Raw genomic sequence first — 16226 nt, 5'->3', positions numbered from 1 at the left:
GGGAAAATAGAGATGAGCCTAAAGCCCCAATGAAGCTACAGACATAAGAGTCTCTTGAAGACCATTCTGCCTCTGCCTGTCTCCTTTAGTAAAGAATTATAGTTTCTAATCAAATAAGAAATGAGCCAGTGCTTCTGTTCATGATGTGTGCTGGCCAGTATAGAGGTGAGAGTGAAGCAGAGATTGTAAACTGGCCTTCACAACATTCTTTAAATTTTGGTTTTCAATGTCTTTAGTTGGGATTATTTACTCTTCAGGTTGTCACAGTCCCTAACACTTTTTTCTCTCTTACACCCAGACCAAGTCACACTTTTTTTTTTTTTTTTGCGGTACACGGGCCTCGCACTGTTGTGGCCTCTCCCATTGCGGAGCACAGGCTCCGGACGCGCAGGCTCAGCGGCCATGGCTCATGGACCCAGCCGCTCTGCGGCATGTGGGATCTTCCCGGACCTGGGCACGAACCTGTGTCCCCTGCATCGGCAGGCGGACTCTCAACCACTGCGCCACCAGGGAAGCCCCCTCACAGGTTTTTTATATCAATACCTATAAGTCAAATTTTGATTTTATAAAACGTATGTATATCACCAGGAAACTGGGTGATGATCCCGCATCTTGCGGGATCTTAGTTCCCTGACCAGGGATCAAACCCGGGCCCCAGCAGTAAAAGCGCCAAGTCCTAACCACTAGACCGCCAGGGAATTCCCAGTGATGATTTTTGAGATTAGCTGCTTTGGTAAAATTAAGTGTCAGGGGAAGTTCCTGAAGATAACAGCAGATAGTACTGAGAAGAGACCCAGCCAAGGATAATGAAGAATGTGGATTCCTTTTTCGCATGTTTTCACATGTCCAACTTTAATCGTTTGTGTATGGGAACAAATTCTTTTGTTATGGCAGAAAGTTTGCAATATTCATGCCCTGATATTTAAGTCAATAGGAAATCTTAACTGCATGAAGCAAGTATCTTGGGGATTATAGACAGGCCCATAGCTTTTGTTTTAGCAAAAAAGTTTTTCAAAAATCTTTAGGCTTGGCTATAAGCAAAAAGGTGGACAGTAACAAGTATTGGTGAAGATATGGAGAACTGCAGTGCTGGTGGGAATGTAAAATGATGTAGCCACTTTGGAACATAGTTTAGCAATTCCTCACAAAGTAAATATGTAGTATTACCTTATGACCCAGCAATTGCACTCATAGGTGTATACCCAAGAACAGTGAAAACATGTCCATACAAAAACCTGCACTTGAAAAGTAGAAACAACTCAGTTGATGAATGGATAAATAAAATGTGGTATATCCATACCACCATATATTCAGCCATAAAAAGAAATAAAGTACTGACAAACCTTACAACGTAGATGATCCTTAAAAATATTATGCTAAGTGAAGGGAGCCAGACACAAAGGCCACACATATTGTATGATTACACTTTTTGAAATGTGTGGAATAGGCAAATCCATAAAGACAAAATGTGTAAATTAGTGATTGCCAGATCTGGGGGTGGAGGGAATGGGGAGTGACTGCCAATGGAGAACAGGGTGCTTTTTGAGATAATGAAAATATTCTAAAATTGATTGTGGTGATAGTTGTACAACTTTGTGAATATGCTAAAAGCCATTGAATTGTGTACTTTTAAAGGGAATTTTATGGTATGTGAATTATATCTGAATTATAATCTCATCCCCAGCCCTCCCCAAATCATTAGGCTGAAAAGATGCCACTAAAAGACTGTTCCAGCATTTCAGCTCTTCTTATCTAAAATAGGAGGCTCCTTCTCAGACTTAAAACCTAATTTATTGAACATCGTTCAAATGAATTCTTTCACTTCACATTTATCTTCTTTCTGAAGTTTATCAGAGATAAACTGTTTGAGGGTAACTAGTACTGGAAACTGAAATTTGATGAATAGAAATCAAACCTAGCTGCTTTTTTTCTATTTTTCATGCAGAATGAAGATGATAACAGAGCCAATGAGAGCAAGAAACCCAAAACGGAAGACAAGAATTCGGCAGGCCACAAGCCATCGGGCAACAAAGAGTACGTTTGCAAAACATGTTACATGTGTGTCAATCTGTTATATGCTATGGGGTACTTTCTAACATGCTCTTAGACTGTTCCTTTTAGTAAGTATTTGTCATACACGTCTATACACAGTCATATACCAAATAGTGGGAGGTTTTGCTTTTAGCTAATTGGGATGAAAAGCAATTAAGATTCAGTCACATCTTCCTCTCTCCTTTTTTTAGTGGAATAGGAGGTATTTATAGGATAAGAATTAAAGTAAAGCTTTACCACTTTACCACAAACTTAGGTATAACTTGCAGGAGACTTACGAGCATTAATATCATCATTCACCATTCATCTTTTCGGTAATTTATTCAACCACTATTTATTGAATACTTGTGTGGCAGGCCAAGGTTTAGGCACTGGGTATACAACCATGATGGGGGGAAACACCAGACAAAATGTCTGCCCTCATGAAATTTACAGTTTTATTTTGTTTTGCAGAAATCATGTGTTCTAGTAATCAAATAGGGAAAAACAAATTTGTCTTGAAAGCAGGCAAAGTCAAGTGGAAAAAATCCATCACTCCTGTATGACCATGTGGAGAAATGAGGGCATTTGTTTGGTTTGGCAGGTCATCTAAACAGAGTGCTGCTAAAGAAAAAGATTTGTTGCCTTCTCCTGCTGGGCCTGTTCCTTCAAAAGATCCAAAAACAGAGCATGGCTCTCGGAAGAGGACTATTAGTCAGTCTTCTTCCTTAAAGTCAAGTAATAACAGCAACAAGGAAAATAGCAGCAGCAAAAACAGTTCCTCCACATCAAAGCAGAAGAGGACTGAAGGGAAGACTTCCAGTAGCTCTAAGGAGGTCAAGGTAAGGCATTGGGGACTTGAGCCTTTTGAAAAAAAAATCTCCTTGCCATGTGACTTCTCCAAGGTGACACTGTGCTTTGAAAATTTCGTAAACATCTTAATTTTATAGACCTGTGCATTTTTACTCTCAAAATGTCATAATCTTGTTAATAAACTTGTGCAGTGGTCTGAGACATGAAAGGAATGAAGTCATCTGGCCATATGCATATTAGTTAGGATAGAAACCCATAATTGGAAAAGTTGGTTATGGAAAAACAGCTGATTATGATCAAATTTGTAAATAGCTCCAGTTGTTCTGATAGGGTTCTTATCTGTGGTTTTAAATGGACTTTGGATTTTTTAGAATTAGATTTTACAAGCAAGTTATACTACTTATAAAGTGATAAAGCAACCATTTGGTTTCATGAAGAAGAAAAAATTTCTTTAGCTGACTACCACTGGAATTATTTCTAGAGTATGATCATAATGTAGGGGAATACTGTTAATGTTTGTGGGTATGTAATTAGATCAAAGAAGCTTTTTCAAGGCTATACTTTAGGCTCTCACCCTGAATTTGTTTACCAGGTTATTTGTATTGCTTTCTAAAGTGTTCTGATGAGGAGCAAACTACCTGATAAAATTAAGAAAATACCTAGATTTTTAAGTATATAATTTACTGAATTATTTGTGACTTAAATAAACAGAGACTTAAGAGTTGAAAAAAATTGACTGTTAAAGGCAGTTAGTTGTGCTTATTAAATGTGGTAATTAAATCTTTCAAATTTTGAGGTAATTTAAATGGTGAACATCTCAATTGAGATATACAGAAGATGTTTTCTCCTGCTGGACCCCCTTCCATAGTAGTTTAGAGAGTTAGTCCTAGTGCCCTCGAGGAACCTGTCCTCTTGGCCTCTTTCACTGTCCCAGTTCTCTGTCTACCTCCTGACTGGCTCTTTCTCCATTTCCCATCCTGGAACTGTAGGATTTCAGGCCTGTGTGCTTCTTTCTTTAAATCTCTTCTCCCTCTCTCTGTCTCTGTCTCTCTCTCTCTCTCTCTTTCTCTCTGTCTCTCGCTTTAAATGCACTCATTAAGTGAGCTCACCTGCTCATTTGGCTTCTGTTAGCTCATAGGTAACACTCTCTGTGTCTCTTCCTTATTGGTTTGTCAGGTTCTTGAAAACAGGGATTTGTATCTCACTTGTTTTATGTTTTATCCAGTGTTTAACTTACTGGATAATGAGGAAACATTTGGATCAAATGTAGTTATTTGGCTCTTTGTTGTTATCAACAAAATATAAAATGTATTGGCCCTGACCCCTTTGATTTAAAGATCTTATGGCACTTAACAGTTGTTAAAATTGTTAATGTTAGTCTTGGCAGTTTCCAGTTTAGGCAATTATATATGGGTTTATTAAAGAAAATTCTATAATTAACTTAGAAAATATGCTCTTTCTCATATCAACTAAAGAAAAATTAGATAACGTAAAAAACCAAAATTACATATAATTTTTATTTTGTTTTTCTAGATATTTGCTGGTATCAAATTTTTGAAATATGCTGGCATAAATTTTGTTCATTATAGTCTCTTATGTTTTTAATATCTATAATATTGCTACTTATGATCCTTTTTTTTTTTTTTTTTTTTTGTGGTACGCGGGCCTCTCACTGTTGTGGCCTCTCCCATTGCGGAGCACAGGCTCCGGACGCGCAGGCTGAGTGGCCATGGCTCATGGGCCCAGCCGCTCTGCGGCATGTGGGGTCTTCCCGGACCGGGGCACGAACCCATGTCCCCTGCATCGGCAGGCAGATTCTCAACCACTGCGCCACCAGGGAAGCCCATGATTCTCTTTTATTTTTAGTATTAGTTTTCTGTGCCATCTTTCTCTTTTCCTTGATCAGTCTCATCAGAGGCTTATCACTTTTACTTGTCTTTTCAAAAAACAACCTTTCTTTGTCTTTATTCTCTGTAGTTTATTTTTGTTTTCTGTTTCATTAACTTACATGCTTTATAATTTCCTTTTAATTTCTTTTTGTTTTGCTGCTCTGTTTATTAACTTTTAAAGATGGATACCTAGCTCAAGTTTTTTAAAATTAATTTTCAGTCCTTTTTCTCTAATATTCTAATATAAGCAGTTAGACTATATATTTTCCTCTAAATACTGCTTTAGCTTAATCTTCAAGATTTGGTATATAATATTTTTTTTTGGTATATAATATTTTTATAATACAGTTTAAAATGTTTTTTAATTTCCTTTCTGATTTCATCTTTGATCCAAGACTTATTTAAACGTGTGTTACTCACTTTCCAAACATAGAGATTTTTCTAGTTGTCTTTTGGTTAGTACTTCTACCTTAGTTGCAATGGGGCTGGAAAGTGATCTGCGTGTTATTTGTTATTTGTTAAGAGTTGCTTTATAAAAGAGCATAGTATATGGTAGATTTTTGTAATGTTCTATATTTGTTTGAAAAGACTGTGTCTTCCACATGAATTGGGGACAGGGAGCTATATAATTCAATTAGATTAATCATGTTTTCACACCTATATGCTGACTGATATTTTGTCAGTTTGTCCTATTGTTCACTGAGAGAAGTTCTTCTAGATTTTTCTTAATTGAGATATAGTTGATATATAACATATTAGTTTCAGGTGTACAACATAATGATTACATATATGTATATATTGCAAAACAATCACTGCAGTAAGTCTAGTTAGCATCTCTTACCACACATAGTAATTTCTTTTTTTATTTTCAGAAACTTCAGTTTTCCATCAATAAACTTAAACTTAGGCATTTGTAGATCTGTTTATAAAACACAGAGGGAAAGCTGTCCAAGTAATGTTAGATTGCAACAGTATTTAGGAAGCAATTTCATAAACATGCAGACTGCGTAAAGAGCTTAGCATTTTCTCAAATCTCAGGCTTTTATTTTCATTCTTGAAGGAAACTGTAATGGGTGGAACTGAAGGACTCTTTTACAAGAAAAGAAAAAAAAATGGTTACATGGTTTTTTAAAAACAGATTTTAAGCAGAAGTAATAAAATATATATTACTGTGTCATAGGGTTGGATGGGGAAGCAGTTGGGAGGACAGGGTCATAGCCATTGCATAGAGGTCTGTGTTGATAGGAGACAGGATGGACATGTTGATAGGAGGCCGAATAAAATTTAAGTAAGTGTCCAGGCTCCTTTTTTGGCTGCGGTGGGTCTTTGTTGCAGCACTCGGGGTCAGTAGTTGCGGTATGTGGGATCTTAGTTCCCTGACCAGAGATCAAACCCGGGCCCCCTGCATTGGGAGCTTGAAGTCTTAGCCACTGGACCCAGGGGAGTCCCTGTCCAGGCTTTTGAAATCTGACAGATCTGGACTTAAAGCCCAGTTTCCAGGAATACTGCTTAAAGCTGTTTGAACTTGGACAAGTTACTCAGCCGCCTTGAGACTACTTTTTATTCTATCCTAATAGCAGTACATATTTCATAGGGTTGTTGAAGGATTAATGATTGTGCTAAGTACTTGGTTAACTGAGTGCCTAGTAAGTAGGAGGCACATAGTAGATGTTAGATATTATTGTTGTTTTCATCGACCAGTTATTACCAGTAAATTTTGTCTTAAGTAGTACTGCTATATTGATAGTAGGTTTGTGTCTTCCTTATGTTTTTACAAGTGCCAGGGTCAGTGCCTGGCACATAGTAGACCCCTGATATTATAAAGAATATTTTTGGTTATATAAAATGGGTTTATTCCATAAAAAGGACATTTACATTCTGAAATTTTAATATTTTATAACAAGGAAATTAATTACCAAAGGCAATGGAATTTTGTTTGCTTTTTAACCACTGGCTCAAATACTTGTAATTTTAATCTCACAATTTTCAACATAGTTATATATATTTTTTTGGTCAGGAAAAGGCTCCAAATAGCTCTTCTAACTGTCCTCCATCTACACCAACTCCTGATGCTTCTAAGCCTCGGAGAACGAAGCTTGCCTTTGATGACAGGTGAGATAAATATGATTTTTTATGCATTCAAGAAATCATTCCAGTCAGCATATAAAAAACTCATTTTAATTTCTGTCAGTGACCAGAAGAATTGATTGAGTTGTGATCAAAGAATATTCAGATTTTAATTTGAAAGGCACCTACTAGTCCAAGTATTGCTCCTTTACCTTATTAACTCCATGATTCTCATGGGGAATGTGAATAATGTACCTTCCAGTAGAATCTTACTGCTGCTGACTTTACTGTTTAAAATAAGGGCTTTCTTAAATAAGTAAGAGCAATGTTGCTTTTTTTCCCTCCATTTTGATAAAAGGTTATGTTTCCTACCCACATTTTGTTTACTCTCAATCTTTCAAACAACTTGGGTAAGTTAGCAGTTAATACTAGGGAGTTTGATTTCTGTTTTCCTAGTAGAAAATTTGCCAAGTTGGCCAAAATGATTTATGCTCTTAACCCAATTTAAACATTCATCAGAAAAAGCTGAATTGAATGTTTAGTAATAGTTCATTTTCTTTACTTGAGGACATGAAAACTGAGGAATATTAGAGACTAAAGTGAACTAGTATCATGAAAATATTTACCATTTTACTTATAATAAAAATTTACATTGCAGAAATTATTCAGCAGACCATTATTTACAAGAAGCAAAAAAGCTAAAACACAATGCAGATGCATTGGTATGTAAATATTCTCCTCACATTTATATATTTAATCAAATTAACTTAAATCTTCATTTGTTCTCATAGTACATCAGTGCGGCTCTCATTTACCTTTATTCTCCTTTCTTCAGTCTGATAGGTTTGAGAAAGCTGTATACTATCTTGATGCTGTGGTATCTTTCATTGAATGTGGGAATGCATTAGAGAAAAATGCTCAGGAATCCAAATCCCCATTCCTTATGTATTCAGAGACAGTGGAGCTCATCAAGTAAGTGGGAAGACTTGCCACATCACTGGCAATAACATTTCTCTGGTCCTTCTAGGAAAAGACTAATATATACAGTAAAGCTAAAGAGGATCCTTAGTTCTTTATTGTCCTTGGATAAGGAGAACTAGACCCTTCAGTGCAGCAGTCTCCAACCTTTTTGGCACCAAGGACTGGTTTCGTGGAAGACAATTTTTCCATGGACTGGGGGTGGGAGATGGTTTTGGGATGATTCAAGCACATTACATTATAGTGCACTTTATTTCTATTATTATTACATTGTAATATATAATGAAATAATTATGGAACTCATCATAATGCAGAATCAGTGGGAGCCCTGAGCTTGTTTTCCTGCATCTAGATGGTCCCATCTGGGGGTGATGGGAGACAGTCACACCCAAAGTGTGTTGCTTATGTCCCGTCTACTCTGTAAGATGCAGCTTAATTGTCACTTGCCACTCACTGATAGGGTTTTATTTTTTTATTTTTATTATTTTTATTTTTTAAATGATTTATCTATTTATTTTTGGCTGATTGGGTCTTCGTTGCTGCACGTGGGCTTTCTCTAGTTGTGGTGAGCGGGGGCTACTCATTTATTTATTTATTTATTTATGGCTGTGTTGGGTCTTCATTTCTGTGCGAGAGCTTTCTCTAGTTGCGGCAAGTGGGGGCCCCTCTTCATTGCAGTGCGCGGGCCTCTCACTATTGCGGGCTCTCTTGTTGTGGAGCACAGGCTCCAGACGCGCAGGCTCAGTAATTGTGGCTCACGGGCCTAGTTGCTCTGCGGCACGTGGGATCTTCCTAGACCAGGGCTCGAACCCGTGTCCCCTGCATTGACAAGCAGATTCTCAACCACTGCGCCACCAGGGAAGCCCTACTGATAGGGTTTTGATATGGGTCTGTAAGCAATTGATTTATTATGGTCTCGGTGCAGTCAAACCTCTCTGCTAATGATAATCTGTATTTGCAGCCACTCCCCAGAGCCAGCATCACCGCCTCAGCTCCACCTCAGATCATCAGGCATTAGATTCTCATAAGGAGCACACAGCCTAGATCCCGCACATGCATAGTTCACAGTAGGGTTCATGCTCCTATGAGAATCTAATGCCGCTGCTGATCTGACAGGAGATGGAGCTCAGGCGGTAATGCGAATTATGGGGAGCAGCTGTAAATACAGATGAAACTTCGCTTGCTCGCCCACTGCTCACCTCCTGCTGTGCTGCCCAGTTCCTAACAGGCCACAGATCAGTACCGGTCCATGGCCCAGGGGTTGGGGACCTCTGCTTTAGTGGGTATTTTTGCCTTTATTTAGGTTTGATTCTAATGTTTAGAGGACTAAGGAGGTCATAAGACAGATGAAGTATTTTATTTTGTGTCATTTGTTTCTTATATTATCTCACAGATACACCATGAAGCTAAAGAATTACTTGGCACCAGATGCTACAGCTGCAGATAAAAGACTCACAGTACTTTGGTAAGTATTACGTGTTTTAGCCTCTGCTAGATGACAAAGCAGTTTCATAATGAATTGTGCTATATTCGTCTGAAAGTTATCCTTGAATCTTCCTTCCATAACTCAGTCATAAATCCGTTCTTTATGGGTAAAGTAGAAAATAACTCAGAATTCCTTCAGAAATACTTTAGTTGCTGTGAGTCTCTAATCCATTGCCCTCTTGACAAAAGCCTTGGTAGAGGGGGACTGATACTAGAACTTTCTGTTGTCTTAAGTGGTCACTTTTTCAGACTCTGGGGGGTTTTTTGTTTTTTATATTTAACTATAGTTTATTTTTATTACTCTCAGACTTCTGTTGTGTATTGAAGTAAAGGTGGACACCATAAAAAATCCAGGCTTTTTTTCTTTTGGTAGCCTCTCTCTCCATTTACATATACCTATGCCTTACCTTAGGGAGCAAACATCTAGCTTGCTCAGGATAAAGAATATGGTTTGTTTGCTTGTTCCCAGAGGGATAGTTTATTTGTTGTGGGTATATACTTTACCCGGCACATGTTTAACAACTGGGAGTGCAGCCTTGGGAAAAACTGTCATGGTCCTATTTGTCATGGAGTCTAGTGTCTAGTGTGAAAAAACAGAAATTAATCAAATAACCACACAAGTATATGAATTAAGTACTTTGAAGCAAAAGTTTATGTAACTATAACGGTAAAATGTAGGGATACTTAATCCTTAGGTACAGGAAACATGTACGCAGCTGGATAGTGGAAAGAAACTGGAAACTTTCTGTCAAGGAACTAAAAGACAGGGAGAAGTGAAAGTAACTGGAGAGGTAGGCGGTGATGATCATGCAGGGCCTTTGTAAGCCGTGTTGGGTTTATATATGTTACATCAGAATTGTAATATTCAGAGCCAGGAGTCAAGATGGCGGCATGGGAAGACGCGGAGTTAGCGTCTCCCCACAACTAGGGCGCCTGCCGGACGCTGGCGGGAGACCTTGACGCCCAAGGAGACGGGAGGAACCCCCAAGCGACCGGGTAGGACGTGGGGGGACTGAGGGGAGAGGAGAAGTGGAGGCGGGACAGGACCACGCCACTGAGGGGTGGCTGGGATCGGGGAGGGGTTCCCACACCTGGAGGGACCCTCGGGGGCTCGGATCATTGGGGACTGTGCCTAGCGTTTCCCCTGCCCAGTTGGCCTGGAAAGCCTGCCCAGCTCTCAGGCCAGATCCTATGCCCTCAGAGGCCCGCTGTGGGCTGTGTTGGTCCTGGGGGCATAGGAGGGAGGGTGGGGGAGAACAGGAGAGGCAGGTGGGGGGACCCTCCAGGACCAGAGGAGCAGGAGAGGTGCAGAGGGCTTTGCCCTGACCACTCAGCCTAGGAAGCCTGCTGGGCTCCCAGGCTGGGTCCCCAACCCTCCACAGCCCCCTCCCAGGCCCTGTGGGTCCTGGGAGCATAGGAGGGAGGCGGGGGAGAACAGGAGAGGCAAGTGGGAGGGACCCTCCAGGACCTGAGGAGCAGGAGAGGTGAGGATGGCATTTGCCCTGCCCACTCAGGGCAAACCAGGGGCACGCCTGGACCCCTTCTGTTTTGTTGAGCCTAGGCCCAACCCCACCCCCAGCCAGGGCCTTTTCCAGCCCTGTGGGTCCTAAACATAGGCCCTGCCCACAGCCTAAAAACCCCACCCCTGCCTAAGCCCCACCCACACAGCCAAGGCCTTTTCTCCTTTTTTTTTTCCCCCTTTTTTACTATTGTGGTTCTGTTTTACCTTCCGATTGTTGTTTCATCTGTATTTTTATTTTTATATTCTTTCTAACATATCTGTTAGTTTCCTGGTCTCATTTTATTTTTCACTCTTTGTTATTGCTCTGCTCTTTTTTTCTTTTTCTTTTTTTGCCACCCTGCATGGCTTGCAGGATCTTGGTTCACGAGCTGGGGATTGGGCCAAAGCTCCTACTGTGGGAGCTCCGAGTCCAAACCACTGGACTAACAGAGAACCTCAGACCCCAGGGAATATTCATCAGAGTGAGGTCTCCCAAAGGTCCTCATCTCGGCACCAAGACCCAGCTCTACCCAACAGCCTACAAACTCCAGTGCTGGAAGCCTCAGGCCAAACAACCAGTAGACAGGAAAACAATCCCAACCATCAAAAGAAAAAAAAGAGAGAGAGACAGCAAAAAAATATGTCACAGATGAAGGAGCAAGGTAAAAACTTACAAGACCAAATAAATGAAGAGGAAATAGGCAATCTACCTGAAAAAGAATTCAGAGTAATGATAGTAAAGATGATCCAGAATCTTGGAAATAGAATGGAGGCACGGATTGAGAAAATACAAGAAATGTTTAACAAAGATCTAGAAGACCTAAAGAACAAACAAACAGAGATGAACAACACAATAACTGAAATGAAAAATACTGATTCAGTAACAGAATAATTGAGGCAGAAGAACAAATAAGTGAGCTGGAAGACAGAATGGTGAAAGTAACTGCCAAGGAGCAGAATAAAGAAAAAAGAATGAAAAGAATTGAAGACAATCTCAGAGACCTCTGGGACAACACTAAACGCACCAACATTTGAATTATAGGGATCCCAGAAGCAGAAGAGAAAAAGAAAGGATCTGAAAATATTTGAAGAGGTTATAGTGGAAAACTTCCCTAACGTGGGAAAGGAAATAGTCACCCAAGTCCACGGAGCGCAGAGAGTCCCATACAGGATAAACCCTAGGAGAAACACACCAAGACACATATTAATCAAACTAACAAAAATTAAATTCAAAGAAAAAATATTAAAAGCAGCAAGGGAAAAGCAAAAAATAACATACAAAGGAATCCCCATAAGGTTATCAGCTGATCTTTCAGCAGAAACTCTGCAGGGGAGAAGGGAGTGGCAGGATATACTTAAGTGATGAAAGATAATAACTTACAACCAAGATTACTCTGCGCACCAAGGGTCTCATTCGGATTCAACAGAGAAATCAAAAGCTTTTCAGACAAGCAAAAGCTAAGAGAATTCAGCACCACCAAACCAGCTTTACAACAAATGCTAAAGGAACTTCTGTAAGTGGAAAAACACAGAGAAGAAAAAGACCCACAAAAACAAACACAAAACAATTAAGAAAATGGTCATAGGAACATACATATCAATAATAACCTTGAATGTAAATAGATTAAATGCCCCAACCAAAAGACACAGACTGGCTGAATGGATACAAAAACAAGACCCATATGTATGCTGTCTACAAGAGACCCACTTAAGACCTAGGGACACATACAGGCAAAGTGAAGGGATGGAAAAATATATTCCATATTTCCATGCAAGTGGAAATCAAAAGAAAGCTGGAATAGCAATACTCATATCAGATAAAATAGACTTTAAAATAAAGATTGTTATAAGAGATAAGGAAGGACACTACATGATGATCAAGGGATCAATCCAAGAAGAAGATATAACAATTATAAATGTTTATGTACCCAACATAGGAGCACCTCAATACATAAGGTAAATGCTAACAACCATGAAAGGGGAAATCAACAGAAACACAATAATTGTAGGGGACTCTAACACCTCACTTACACCAATGGACCTCTCATCCAAACAGAAAATAAATAAGGAAACACAAGCTTTAAATGACACAATAGACCAGATAGGTTTAGTTGATATTTATAGAACATTCCACCCTAAAGTGGCAGAATACACTTTCCTCTCAAGTGGATATGGTACATTCTTCAGGATAGATCGCATCCTGGGTCACAAATCAAGCCTTGGAAAATTTAAGAAAATTGAAATCATATCAAGCATTTTTCTGACCACAAACGCTATGAGATTGGAAATCAGTTACAGGAAAAAAACTGTAAAAAAAACACTAATAGCTGGAGGGTAAACAGTGTGCTACTCAGTAACCAAGAGATGGCTGAAGAAATCAAATAAGGAATAAGACAATACATGGGAACAAATAACAATGAAAACGTGACAACCCAAAACCTATGGGACGCTGCAAAAGCAGTTCTAAGAGGAAAGTTTATAGCAATTCAATCTCACCTCAGGTAACAAGAAGAATGTCAAATAAACAATCTAACTCTATACCTAAAGCAACTGGAGAAAGAAGAACAAAGAAAACCCCAAGTCAGTAGAAGGAAAGAAATTATAAAGATCAGAGCAGAAATAAATGAAATAGAAACAAAGAAAACAGTAGCAAAGATCAATAAAACTAGAAGTTGGGGACTTCCCTGGTGGCGCAGTGGTTAAGAATCCACCTGCCAATGCAGGAGACATGGGTTCAATCCCTGGTCCAGGAAGATCCCACGTGCCGCGGAGCAACTAAGCCCTGTGAGCCACAACTACTGAGCCTATGCTCTAGAGCCTGCAAGCTACAACTACAGAGCCCACGCACCTAGAGCCCGTGCTCTGCAACAGGAGAAGCCACCATGATGAGAAGCCCTCACACTACAATGAAGAGTAGCCCCCGCTCGCCACAACTAAAGAAAGCCTGCACACAGCAACAAAGACCCAGTGCAGCCCATAAATAAATAAATAAACAAACAAATAAAAACTAGAAGTTGGTTCTTTGAGAAGATAAACAAAATTGATACACCCTTAGCCAGACTCATCAAGAACAAAAGGGAGAGGATGCAAATCAATAAAATTAGAAATGAGAAAGAAGTCACAACTGACACTGCAGAAATACAAAGGATTATAAGAGACTACTAAAAACAACTATATGCCAATAAAATGGACAACCACGAAGAAATGGACAAATTCTTGGAAAGGTACAATTTTCCAAGACTGAACTAGAAAGAATTAGAAAATATAAACAGACCTATCACAAGTAATGAAATTGAAACTATAATTAAAAATCTTCCAACAAACAAAAGTCCAGGACCAGATGGCTTCACAGGTGAATTCTATCAAACATTTAGAGAAGAGCTAACATCGATCCTTCTCAAACTCTTCCAAAAAATTGCAGAGGGAGAAACACTCCCAAATTCATTCTATGAAGCCACCATCACCCTGATACCAAAACCAGAAAAAGATATCACAAGAAAAGAAAATTATAGACCAATATCACTGATGAACATAGATACAAAAACCCTGAACAAAATACTAGCAAACAGAATTCAACTTATTAAAAGGATTATACACCATGATCAAGTGGGATGTATCCCAGGAATGCAAGGATTCTTCAGTATACGCAAATCAATCAATGTGATACACCATATTAACAAACTGAACAAAAACCATATGATCATCTCAATAGATGCAGAAAAAGCTTTTGACAAAATTCAACATCAATTTATGATAAAAACTCTCCTGAAAGTGGGCATAGAGGGAAGCTACCTCAACATAATAAAGGCCATATATGACAAACCCACAGCCAACATCATACTCAATGGTGAAAAACTGAAGGCATTTCCTCGAAGATCAGGAAGAAGACAAGGATGTCCACTCTCACCACTCTTATTCAACATAGTTTTGGAAGTCCTAGCCACGGCAATCAGAGAAGAAAAAGAAATAAAAGGAATACAAATTGGAAAAGAAGTAGAACTGTCTCTGTTTGCAGATACTATACATGATACTATACATAGAAAATCCTAAAGATGCCACCAGAAAACTACTAGAACTAATCAATGAATTTGGTAAGGTTGCAGGATACAAAATTAATGCACAGAAATCTCTGGCATTACTATACACCAACAACAAAAAATCAGAAAGAGAAATTAAGGAAATACTCCCATTTACCATTGCAACAAAAAGAATAAAATACCTAGGAATAAACCTACCTAAGGAGCCAACAGACCTGTACTCAGAAAACTATAGATACTGATGTAAGAAATCAAAGATGACATAAACAGATGCAGGAATATACCATGTTCTTGGATTGGAAGAATCAATATTGTGAAAATGATTAGACTACCCAAAGCAATCTACAGATTCAGTGCAATCCCTATCAAACTACCAATGGCATTCTTCACAGAATTAGAACAAAAAGTCTTACAATTCGTATGGAAACACAAAAGACCCTGAATAGCCAAAGCAGTCTTGATAAAGAAAAACAGAGTTGGAGGAATCAGGCTCCCTGACTTCAAACTATACCATAAAGCTACAGTAATCAAGACAGTATGATATTGGCACAAAAACAGAAGTATAGATCAATGGTACAGGATAGAAAGCCCAGAGATACCCACGCGCATATGGTCACCTAATTTACGACAAAGGAGGCAAGAACATATAATGGAGAAAAGACAGCCTCTTCAATAAGTGGTGCTGGGAAAACTGGACAGCTACATGTAAAAGGATTAAACTAGAACACTCCCTAACACCACACACAAAAATAAACTCAAAATGGATTAAAAACCTAAATGTAAGACTGGACACTATAAAACTCTTATAGGAAAAACACTCTTTGACATAAACCACAGCAAGATCTTTTTTGACCCACCTCCTATAGTAATGAAAATAAAAACAAAAATAAACAAATGGGACCTAATTAAACTTAAAAGCTTTTGCACAGCAAAGGAAACAGTAAACAAGACGAAAAGACAGCCCTCAGAATGGGAGAAAATATTTGCAAATGAAACAGTGGACAAAGGATTAATCTCCAAAATGTATAAACAGCTCATGTAGTCCAATATCAAAAGAACAAACAACCCAATTAACAAATGGGAGGAAGACCTAAACAGACATTTTACCAAAGAAGATGGATGGCCAAGAGGCACTAAGAAGATGCTCAACATCACTAATTATTAGAGAAATGCAAATCAAAACTACAATGATGTATCGCTTCTCACCGGTCAGAATGGCCATTGTCAAAAAATCTAGAAGCAGTAAATGCTGGAGAGGGTGTGGTGAAGAGGGAACCCTTCTGCACTGGTGGTGGGAATGTAAATTGATACAGCCACTATGGAGAACAGTACAGAGGTTCCTTTAAAAACTAAAAATAGTACTACCATATGACCCAGCAATCTGACCACTAGGCATGTACCCTGAGGAAAGCATAATTCAAAAAG

The 16226-nt window shown here is 38.9% G+C and overlaps 1 protein-coding gene across 1 annotated transcript in view; it reads left to right on the top strand.

Moving 5' to 3' along the window:
• Positions 1 to 16226, top strand: part of AFF4 (ALF transcription elongation factor 4) — an 87632-nt gene that overhangs the window by 64549 nt on the left and 6857 nt on the right. The window contains exons 13-18 of the mRNA XM_065873257.1: positions 1946 to 2034; positions 2636 to 2873; positions 6751 to 6845; positions 7459 to 7522; positions 7636 to 7772; positions 9172 to 9243. Coding sequence (XP_065729329.1) covers positions 1946 to 2034; positions 2636 to 2873; positions 6751 to 6845; positions 7459 to 7522; positions 7636 to 7772; positions 9172 to 9243 — 695 coding nt within the window. The remainder of the gene's footprint in view (positions 1 to 1945; positions 2035 to 2635; positions 2874 to 6750; positions 6846 to 7458; positions 7523 to 7635; positions 7773 to 9171; positions 9244 to 16226) is intronic.

Source organism: Phocoena phocoena, chromosome 3 (genome assembly GCF_963924675.1).
Source record: "Phocoena phocoena chromosome 3, mPhoPho1.1, whole genome shotgun sequence".
Lineage (NCBI taxonomy): Eukaryota > Metazoa > Chordata > Mammalia > Artiodactyla > Phocoenidae > Phocoena > Phocoena phocoena.
The sequence above is the reverse complement of the archived record's forward strand: the minus strand, read 5'-3'. Positions and strand labels throughout refer to the sequence as shown.